At 34.5% G+C, this 11,814-nt stretch overlaps 1 protein-coding gene across 1 annotated transcript; it reads left to right on the forward strand.

Annotated features, from left to right (window-relative positions):
• The first annotated feature begins 1,238 nt into the window (after positions 1-1,238).
• On the forward strand, positions 1,239-10,906 carry LOC137835479 (indole-3-acetic acid-amido synthetase GH3.10-like). Its single transcript, XM_068644006.1, has 4 exons — positions 1,239-1,819; positions 2,267-2,368; positions 2,488-3,311; positions 4,693-10,906. Exons 1-4 carry the CDS (start codon positions 1,467-1,469, stop codon positions 5,145-5,147), a joined length of 1,734 nt encoding a protein of 577 aa, XP_068500107.1. The 5' UTR covers positions 1,239-1,466; the 3' UTR covers positions 5,148-10,906.
• Positions 10,907-11,814: the final 908 nt, after the last annotated feature.

The raw sequence follows: 11,814 nt of genomic DNA on the forward strand, positions 1-11,814 counted from the left end.
AATTTTTTTTTTCAAATGATCATAATTTTTTAGAGAATTTAAATTAATAAATGTTGAAAATAAAAGTTACTAAAAAATTAGATAAAAAATCTAATAATCAATAACATCCAGAGAAAATTGAAAATACTAAAATTTCAAAATCATTTATTAACAGTTTTTTAGTATTTGAGGTACTTTAGTATATTTTAAGCTTTTAGTTTACCTTTTAAATTCAGGGTTTAAGTTTATATTTTTATTTAGAGTTTTTATCTTTGAGTTTAGGTTTAACTGTGAGGTTTTCGTTTAGAGTTTATACTTTTATAATGTTCGATTTAGGAATTAACACCATTTTTAACTAAAAAGTAAATAAATCTTTTCTTACTTTTATAAAATTTGTCTAATTAAACATTTAATTAATCATTTCAATTTAAAAAAAACAATATTTTCTAGAAAAAAAAAATCAAACAAAACTGCAATAATATTATCCATGCACAATTTTAATTTTAATGTAAATTTCATACAAACTAAAATTGTAAAGGAGATGACTTCTTCATAGTATTTTTTTCACTTATTATGCTTCACAGTTTTACAATTTTTTTTTCAAAGTCATACTTTTGTCTATTAGTTGTCTGTTTTTCGTAATAAAAACATTTTCTATTAATTCTCTTAATTTTTTAAATTTGAGTACAAAATATTAGTCACTATATTATAATAATATAAATACAATCATTCAAAATAAATATATATACTCCACATCTTAATAAATTAATATTTTATTATTTTTAATTTTAAAATATTATTATATTATTATAAACTGTGTAAAAAATATATGTTTTTATTATTTATAGTATAAAAAAAAATTAGTTTATTAAAGTATGACATATAAATTTTTATTATTGAGAATGTTAATATATGAAGGAGAATAATGTTTTGAGAATCCTTATAGTGTATATAATTTTTTTTATGTGATGAGTTTAAAATAAATATATGTAATAAAAAATAAATTTAAAATTAAATAATATAAAAATAATAAAATAATAATATTAAGAGTTAGTAATGAAATTATATAAAAAATGTTAATTCTCAAGTAACATTATAAATACCCATATTTAACAGGTCCCTGCTGAAGATGTAAGTAGGTCTCATTTTCCAAGGGTGGCTCACAATAAATTTGGGAAGGAAAGTTATTGGCTTGTCATGAGTGATGTAGTTTGGTCCCCATGCTAAAAATGATAATTGATAACCCTATGTCTTGTGGTCTATAACTCTTCGTACCATTCTTCTGCAACACTAGGTTTGTTGAACGAACTGTGTGAATACAAACCGGAAAATTGCCTTCATTCATAACAAAAATATAAAAAAATATATATATATTTCAATGGTGGGTTGTCTGTTTTTTTTTGTGGAAACAGATACCCAACAACACTAAATTTTTTTCATTTTTATAGCAAAACTTGCCAATGCCCCAGCACTGGTAGCCCTTTTCAATGGAACCTCCTGTTCTCAGTTGCAATACTGATGCCACCACCTTCTCCAATGGCAACTGCATTAGTGACTTTGATATCATTACCTGGTTTGAAGATGTTTCCAAGAACGCTGGTTCTGTTCAGACTCAGACACTTTGCAATATTCTAAAGCAGAACTGTGGGGTTGAATATCTGAAGAAATGGTTGGGGAGCTACAATATCTCAGACATGGATGCTTGTGAGTTGGAATCTCTTTTCACTTCTCTTGTTCCCCTTGCTTCGCATGCAGATTTCGAGCCATATATCCAAAAAATTGCAGACGGAGACACTACTCCTATACTCACACAACAACCTATGACCACTCTCTCCTTAAGGTATCATTGCCTTTCTCTATTTATACATGTGAATGTGAATGTTTTATTAGATTTCTTTCACATTTCCTCCTCCTTTCCCCTTTGGGTGATAAACACTATTCATGGACGTACTATTAGTTTTATGTTCTTTCCTTCCTCTTTCGGTGATGAGAGGAATGGGTGGGTCAGAATACAGAATGGTTAACACTGTCTATATATGGCTCCTTGCCTCATTCTCCCTATGACAAGGTCTAGGTGCAATAATTAATAGACAAAATCAGTTGATATATAATGGCCCAAGTAAAGTAATTAACCTTGGCAATCTTCTTATGCTCATGCATATTGATGATGATATACTAGGATTATTGTTTTTCTTTCCTGTCTATTTATGTTAGATCTTCCTTCACTTTGTGATAAGCTTTTTTATTTTTCTTCAAAATATAATCTTATAAGATAGAGGTTGTGCAGTTCTGGAACGACAGAGGGGAGGCAGAAGTTCGTACCCTTTACCCGCCATAGTGCTCAAACGACCCTTCAAACTTTCACTTTAGCAGCAGCCTTTAGATCAAGGTGTGCTTTTCTCAAGTCTCATCATTTCTTAACGAGTGACGACAACCTAGCTAGCTATGAGATAGATAGTTAATCCTTTGGAAGTTCTTATGCCTTTTTGTTTTTATCACTGTTTATAGGGTTTATCCCACAAGGGAAGGAGGTAGGATTCTTGAATTCATATACAGCAGCAACCAGTTCAAAACAAAAGGAGGTTTAACAGTTGGAACAGCCACAACACATTATTATGCAAGTGAGGAATTCAAAACCAAACAAGAGAAAACAAAGGCATTCATTTGCAGTCCCTACGAAGTTATATCGGGAGGGGATTACAAACAATCCACGTACTGTCATCTCCTTCTTGGCCTCTTCCTCTCTGATTACGTAGAGTTTATTTCCTCGGCTTTTGTCTATGGCATAGTGCAAGCTTTTTGCACCTTCGAAGAGGTTTGGAAAGACCTTTGCAATGACATTAGAGATGGGACTTTGAGTTCAAGAATCAAGTTACCCAAAATGAGAGAGGCTGTTTTGTGTATCATCTCTTCAAACCCCTCTTTGGCCTCAAAACTAGAGGCCTCTTGCTTGGAGCTAGAAGTGGTGGATTGGTTTGGTTTGGTTCCCAAACTTTGGCCTAACGCCAAGTACGTTTGTTCCATAATGACAGGTTCTATGCAACCTTACTTGAAAAAGCTTAGGCATTATGCAAATGGGGTGCCACTAGTAAGTGGTGACTATGGTTCAACTGAGAGCTGGATTGGGATTAATGTAGACCCGAGTTTGCCTCCAGAGAAGGTAACCTTTGCTGTGGTACCCACGTTCTCTTACTTTGAGTTCATACCACTTTATAGACACAAACAAGATTGCTGCTTAGTACCTGGTCATGATTTCATGGAAGACGACCCAATCCCTCTTTCCCGCGTTAAAGTTGGCCAAGAGTACGAAATAGTGCTTACAACTTTTACTGGTAATTATTCATTCACTCGTTCATTCTTCTTCTTCTCTTGTGTATAATGCTTGAACATTGAAATATTTAATTTAACGCAAGTCAATCATGTCCCCACTGTATATCTTTTGACTTTTTATAGTAATAAACTATTTTACAAACAAAGCATTAATCAAAATCTGCTCTAAACATAAACTTTCTATAGAGCCTCTAATCATTAATTTCAGTAAAGCCCATCTTATAGGAATTTATTTTAGATTCGGTTAGGTGTGGCTGATTAGAACCTCTGTCTTTACATAAAATAATGTCTAGCGTGGAGCATTAGTCATCATTTATCTTACAAGATATACATCATCGTAATTGCACATGAACAAGGACATGTACCCAAAATCTCCTTCAACCCAATCTCTTATCTCTATATGTTCAAACCATCTATATAGGTTTTGAAAGATTGGGTTAGATATAAGTCACATGCATTGTTGAAACACAATATTCTGCAAAAGGGTGTTGAGAACATAGTTTTGGTGGGTGTTGGTCACAATTTGGGGCTGTGAGCTCACATCTCATATTTGGCTTTTTGTTAATTTGCTTGATGTTATGTACCTGTCATTCCAGTTTCTTCTGAGTTCTGACAAGGATTTACCATGACAATGTCAGCATTTGCCATTTTCAAAATTCTAGCCTAACTGGAATTTTTTTCAAGGATAATAATAATATATTATTATTTTATACAATAAGATTTTAACGTTTAATACTATTATTTTAATATTTTTATATATTATTTAATTATAAATTTATTTTTTATTATATATATTTATATTTAAATAATAACATGGTTGTCAAGTATCATTTATCTTTTCTCAATATTTCTATTTTGCATAGCTCCAACTTGTTGAAGTAACAACAACTTGTACACAACTATAATTATAATGAATGGGTTGCTGCATAAAAAATTAATGTAATTTGGTGTAACATAAAACAGTTTTGGTTTCTAAACACCCAAACATTTATTGATGTGCCCTTTACTTCTTTTCATTTTTTCTTGTATTATATTAATCACTTATCTCTCCTTTCTTCCTATTTCTCGTTAGGTGTTCAAGGATTTTTTTTCCTAACCTAAAATTGAAGTGAATTGATATACCCATTAGCAGCAGAATTGGTTTGAATGAATCAGTAACGTTTTATGTAATGTTTTTTTTTCCTCTTGATATGTTTTAGGTATAGTATAAATTTTTCCTCAAATGAGACTTTGCAGATACCTAATGAGACAACATTGGAATATATAGAAGTAAGTCCTGATATGCAAATGTTCTTAAATATCATCAAACAATTCATTAAAACTTTGTTCGATTTTCTGCTATATGTTTAGTCTATAGAGTGAATAAAATATTTGAACTTTCAGGGTTGTATAGGTGCAGACTAGGAGATGTTGTGGAAGTGGGAGGTTTCCACAATGGGACCCCAAAGTTGAATTTTATATGCAGAAGAAAACTAATTCTAACAGTGAATATAGACAAGAACACAGAGAAAGACCTTCAAATAGTGGTAGAGAAAGGGACACAGCTTCTAAACAAGGCCAAAGCTGAGCTCGTTGATTTTACAAGCTATGTAGATGTCTCCAACGAACCAGGCTGTTACGTCATTTTCTGGGAGGTGAAAGGTGAGGCTGAGGATAAGATACTTGAGGCATGCTGCAGGGAGATGGATGCGGCTTTTGTCGACCATGGTTATGTGGTTGCAAGGAAAACCAGTTCAATAGGGCCTTTGAGGCTTTGCATAGTAGAGAGAGGAACTTTCAGAAAGATTTTGGATTATTTCGTGGAGATTGGGGCAGCACTAGTGATGAATATCCACTAGGAGAGGATTTTATTAATGAAGGAAGAGGATTTTCACCTACACATTTGAAGTTCTTCCTTCTAGTCTTCTCACAAATTAAAAGAAGTCAAAGAGAAGATCAAGCCTAAAGATAAAGAAGTCTACAAACTCTCAAATAATAGGCTTCATATTAAATATCTCTCTTTATAGTTTCTTTTAAATTGTAAATAATATAGAATAATGTTTAGAAAGGTGCTTAGAGGGAAACATGAGACACCTCTTTTGTAAAAGCATCTTTAGGCTTTAGTTTAGCAAATTCTAGGAGCTTGGGGAGTGAGCTTAGTAAGGGGGGTGTGATCTTAGGAGTTTTTTGGGTAGCTTAGGGAATAAGCTATGTAAATGACCAGCCCTTACAATTCAGATTGGAATTTTATAGTAGAGAGACTATACTCAATTTTGGAGAGAATTTGTGAGTTTTGAGTCTTCCTCTTCTTTGCCTTATCTTGTGAGCTATGGTGAGCTTCAAGTGGTGGCACTCCATCACTTATCTTGGTTCAAGGTTCCAAGTGGCGTGAATGGCTTCTTCCAATTCTCAAAATCCAGCAAGCATCTTCTTCTATAAGTGTTCTTCTTCCCTTTTCTTCAATTTTCCATTCGGTAGTTTTGATTCCTAGAGTTTACTCCTTTTTCTACCGTTTAATTTTGTGTTTCCAGCATTGTGTTCTTAATTCTGTTTTGGTTCAGTAGCTAGCTTTTAAATTCTGTCCAGTTTTAATTCTTGTTCTTCTTTCCTTTTGTTTTGATTCAATTTGACAATACATGGACTTCCATATGAGTCTTGGTTGGTGCTTAGTTTTGGTGAGTTCTTGAATTTAGAACATTGATCCAATTCTAAAGTAAAGTGCCTTTCAAATCCAGCTCAAGTTGTTCCTAAGAATGTCAAGAATCATGTGTTCTTGTAGTTACATTCACATCATGTGGTATCAGAGCCTAGGCTTGTTCTTGCTTAAATTTTGAGTTGTATTGCACTTTACTTTCAAGAGCTCTTTAATTCAAGTTGTTTACCATTCTGTTTTAGGATTTATTTTGAGTTTTCTTGCTGTTTTCTTTTGTTACACCATGTGTTTGTGAAAAGGACTCTAGCACTCATTGTTCATATGAGTATGGCTGCTCTTTTGGAATGGCATTCTCCTTCCTAGAGCTGACCTTAAGCTTCCTTTCACTTGAGGTTATATCTTGTTATGTGTCTTTTAATTTTGCAATCATGTCAAGTTTTGTCTTAGTCATGTTATTCCATAATTGTCATTACTTCTAGTAGTACTTTTATTGCTTTAATTGTTTCTTGCTTTGGTTTACTTTCTGTTTTTTGAGTTTATTGCTTGATCCTTTGTGCATTTTCATTTTTAGATTTGAGTTCATGCTTGTATTTTCATTCTATACAAGTTCCTTTACACAATTTCCATTATGTCTTTGCTAGTTCATCATACTGTTTTTCATTCCTAAATAGGCTCCTCTGTTTTCTTACAAACGTGCTACTGTTTTCAATTTACTGCAATTAATTGGCTCATAGGAAATTTGTGAAAATTTGTATTTACATACTTCAAAGTGTTACAAAAGCATAGAAAAAAGAATCACTCAAAAATTCCAAGTACACAAAAAATGATAAATAAAATACGAAAAGTGTACAATACTGCCGAAAAGAATACGGTAATTGGGCAGCAATTTTGAAAAATTTATTTCTCTCAATTGGCTTACTGTTTTTACCTCATTCCAGTGCCTTTTTTGAGTTAAGACATTGAAGTTTCTGTGGTTAATTTTTCACATTCCAGTTCGCTTTCAATCGGTACAGTTAAATCTGTAAACATAGCACAGTTTGCTTTAAAAAAAAAAAAAAACAATTTCCAGTAGCTGTTTTCTGTTTTCTTTCATCCACTCTAGCACTTTTCTTTAGGACTCTTTTTGTGTGCCTTCTTTATTCATTGAGTTCCTTATTTTTCTTGATTGTCTTTCATTCATATTCTTTCTAGTTTGTCATACATTGCTCTCTGTTTTTGGTTTAGCTTTTATTGTTTACACCTTTTCTTGCTTGTCTTTTTGTTCTTCTTAAAGTTGTGTGGAGACTTGTTCTTAAGTAAGTTGGTTTGCTGTGACATATTTCACTTGAAGCTACTCCATTCCACAAGAAAGGCTTGGTTGAGGACAGAATATTTTCTTGGAGTGGTTTGAGTGCTTTCTTGGGCATTTTCCAGCAACCTATATCTCACTGTTTTTTAATTGTCTAACAAATTTCTTTCACTGTTTTGTTTTCTGTTTTTGTGTATTTTCTGCTCATGGCTCATTTCTCTAGTGGAGAGTCCTCCAAACCATGCTCACCACAAAAGGCAGCCCTTTATGAGGACTTAAAGAATGCCAAGCAATCCAATGCTCACTACCTTGAGGTGATAAGGAAGATGGAAGCACGACTCCAAAGTTTGGAGTTAAACCGAGAAGACATGCATCAAAACCGTGAGAGAAGAACTCCTCCTCCTAGTCGGCATTCTTCAAGGCACTCCCATGGTTATTATGAAGATAATCCAAGGCCAAGACATCATCACCATGAAGAGAGGCGCCAACATGTGGCTGGCCCTTGTTCTCCTAATGTAAAACTTCCTAGTTTTAGTGGTGAAAGTGATCCCAATGTATACTTAGGATGGGAGGCTAAGGTTGACCAAATTTTTGATGTAAATGGGGTTAGGGATGAGCATAGGGTTAAGTTAGCTTCTTTAGAATTTTTGGACTATGCCATGCAATGGTGGCATCAATACCTCATGGACATTGACCTACACAAGAGGCCGCCCGTGGTCTCTTGGAACGATTTGAAAGCATGTTTACGCGCTAGATTCGTACCACCACACTTTAGGAAAGACCTTATGTTGAAACTCCAACGGTTTCATCAAGGCGCGCTAAATGTGGATGATTACTTTAAACAACTAGACACGCTTTTAATTCGAGTTAATATGGATGAGAGTGATGAAGCTAAGATAGCTAGGTTTGTGAGTGGCCTTCGAAGGGACATTCAAGACGTGGTAGAGTTACAAGAATATTCTTCTTTGGAAAATGTGGTGCACCTTGCTAGCAAAATTGAAAATCAACTTGCAAGGAAAAATGCTTTCAAAAATTCTTCTAAGGATAACTACTACCACTCTTCTTGGAAAAATAAAAATAACTCTTTTTCAAATATCCCTTCTAAGGACTCTACTTTCAAACCTAGAGAGTCTAAGCCTTCCACTTCCAATTCTAGGCCTAAATCACCACCTAAAACGTCTAGTAAGAAGTGTTTTAAATGTTTAAGCTATGGACATATTGCTTCTAATTGCCCTTCTAAACGAGCTATGTATATGCATGATGGGGTAGATAGTAGTGAGCATAGGTCCGAATCTTCTAGACATTCCTCACCTTCTAGATCCCCAAGTGAGAGTGAAAGTGAAAGCCCACATGAGGGTGACCTATTAGTAATAAGACGCATGCTTGGACAAGTGTTAAAACCTTTTGATGAAACTCAAAGAGAAAATATATTTCATTCAAGGTGTCTTATTAGTGATAGAGTATGCTCTTTGATTGTAGATGGGGGGGAGTTGTGCGAATGTGGCAAGCACAAGAGTGGTAGACAAACTTGGATTGCCTACCATCTCTCATGCCAAGCCCTACAAGTTACAATGGTTGAGTGAGGTGGGTGAGATAGTAGTGAACAAACAAGTCCTCATTACATTTTCCATTGGCAAATATAAAGATGAGGTCTTGTGTGATGTTGTTCCAATGGAAGCTACTCATATACTTTTAGGTAGGCCATGGCAATTTGATAGAAAAGTTTTTCATGATGGCTTTACCCACAAAATTTCTTTTCACTTCCATGGGCACAAAGTCACTCTTAAGTCTCTCTCTCCAAAGGAAGTACATGAGGACCAAGTTAAAATGAGAGAAAAAAGAGAGAAAGAAAATGATATAAAAAGTTCCAAGAGAAGCCTTCTCATGTCCACACAACAAGTTAAAAGGGTAATAGTTACTCAAAAGCCTATTTTTTTAGCTATTCCTAGGACTATTGACTGTGAGTCGGCTAAGGATAGTCCCACATGTTTGGACAATTTGGTAAAGGACTATGAAGATGTGATTCAAGATCCTCCTAAAGGCTTACCACCTCTAAGAGGGATTGAACACCAAATAGACTTAATGCCCAGGGTTTCTTTACCACATCGTCTAGCATATAAGACCAATCCCAAAGAAACTCAAAAAGAAAATGAAAAGGAAATTGAAGTACATGATAAACCGAGTCTTAATACCTTCTCAACTCAATCACTTTTGTTGACTCGTGCTACGCCTACAAGGTCTTCTTCTTCTTTGTCATTTTCATTACCTAAGGTTCCTACTTCCACACCATATTGGATAAAGAATGTTAAGGATGGTTTTTTCATATCTCCTATTTTACCAAATAATATCATTCCTAAACAATCTTTTCCAACATGGTCTGTGTATAGACCATCTTTTTTTGAACTCCCACCATTTCAAAGTGCTAAGTCATGTTTGCCCATTTCTTCTTGTCTTCTCTTATATAATAGCAAACTGACTTTGTTTTATGCAGGAGTACTGAATTCGTGGACAAATTCTCTCCAACTCGGGGAGTATGATGAATATCCACTAGGAGAGGATTTTATTAATGAAGGAAGAGGATTTTCACCTACACATTTGAAGTTCTTCCTTCTAGTCTTCTCACAAATTAAAAGAAGTCAAAGAGAAGATCAAGCCTAAAGATAAAGAAGTCTACAAACTCTCAAATAATAGGCTTCATATTAAATATCTCTCTTTATAGTTTCTTTTAAATTGTAAATAATATAGAATAATGTTTAGAAAGGTGCTTAGAGGGAAACATGAGACACCTCTTTTGTAAAAGCATCTTTAGGCTTTAGTTTAGCAAATTCTAGGAGCTTGGGGAGTGAGCTTAGTAAGGGGGGTGTGATCTTAGGAGTTTTTTGGGTAGCTTAGGGAATAAGCTATGTAAATGACCAGCCCTTACAATTCATATTGGAATTTTATAGTAGAGAGACTATACTCAATTTTGGAGAGAATTTGTGAGTTTTGAGTCTTCCTCTTCTTTGCCTTATCTTGTGAGCTATGGTGAGCTTCAAGTGGTGGCACTCCATCACTTATCTTGGTTCAAGGTTCCAAGTGGCGTGAATGGCTTCTTCCAATTCTCAAAATCCAGCAAGCATCTTCTTCTATAAGTGTTCTTCTTCCCTTTTCTTCAATTTTCCATTCGGTAGTTTTGATTCCTAGAGTTTACTCCTTTTTCTACCGTTTAATTTTGTGTTTCCAGCATTGTGTTCTTAATTCTGTTTTGGTTCAGTAGCTAGCTTTTAAATTCTGTCCAGTTTTAATTCTTGTTCTTCTTTCCTTTTGTTTTGATTCAATTTGACAATACATGGACTTCCATATGAGTCTTGGTTGGTGCTTAGTTTTGGTGAGTTCTTGAATTTAGAACATTGATCCAATTCTAAAGTAAAGTGCCTTTCAAATCCAGCTCAAGTTGTTCCTAAGAATGTCAAGAATCATGTGTTCTTGTAGTTACATTCACATCAACTAGGCCAATTCAAGACTCCTAGATGCACTAACAACCCTGTCCTCGTCAAAATTCTTAGTGCATGCACCATTAAAACATTTCGCAGCACTGCTTATAGTTCAACCCATTCATGATATGCGTCATTGTTCTTTTCTTCATGCACATCTATCATTTTTAAATATTCTACTCAATATCCATTTTTTTTTTCTTTTATGTAACATTATATTATCTATATTTTTCTCAAAATCTAATGGTTTGTTTGTTTTTATGGATGTACTCTTCACAAGTAAAGATGTGAGAGTATATCCCTTATTTGAATTCATGGTTTTGCGGAGAAGAGAAGAGATGATATAAGACTTTAAAAAACGAAAAAAATTGATTTGCTGAGGAATGAGTGATTACTGTTTGTAGGGACTTATCCGCGGTGTATTGCGCAAGTCCCTCAAGATACAACAAGAACTTCTCAGAAATTCCGAGGATAAGAACTTGCAAGTTAGTCTTAAAAGAGTAAAAACCCAACAAACCCAGAAAAATTATAAATTAAAAGAAAAAGAATAAATGAGTGAAGAAAGGAAGAAAATAAGAAAGGAAGAGAAGAAGCGTGAGTGAGATTATGATTTTCGAAGCAAGGGGAAATGATATTTATAGATGAAGGAAGAGCAACAGTCCACTGCCAAGATATGAAACTGGTCCATATCCAACTGCCAAGGAAAACAAAATTGTCCTATTGCTGACCACCGGAAGCGGAAGGGACCACCAGAAATGTGGGAAAGACCGCTGGAAAAAAGGAACACATAGAAAAGAAGGATGTGAACCTACCTGGTTGTGCAACCACGATTCTGGGTGGAAAGGGCAACGTCGCACGTCAACCCCGGAGTAGATCCAGTCTTCGCTGCACTTCCGAGATCCCCTCCAATGACACCGAAAAAATGCTAGGGTTTTTTTAACACAACCTGTTTTCGTTTTTCAACATTTGTTGATACAACTTTACAACAATCCCCCACATATTGCAAAAGATAAAACATAGAGACAAAGAAAGAAAGAAGAAAATCCTGGGTTCCTCTAAGATGTAATACATTGGAGCTGATATAGCAAGCTATATGAACCAGTCTTAGATTG

This window comes from Phaseolus vulgaris, chromosome 5 (genome assembly GCF_000499845.2).
Source record: "Phaseolus vulgaris cultivar G19833 chromosome 5, P. vulgaris v2.0, whole genome shotgun sequence".
NCBI classification, from domain to species: domain Eukaryota; kingdom Viridiplantae; phylum Streptophyta; class Magnoliopsida; order Fabales; family Fabaceae; genus Phaseolus; species Phaseolus vulgaris.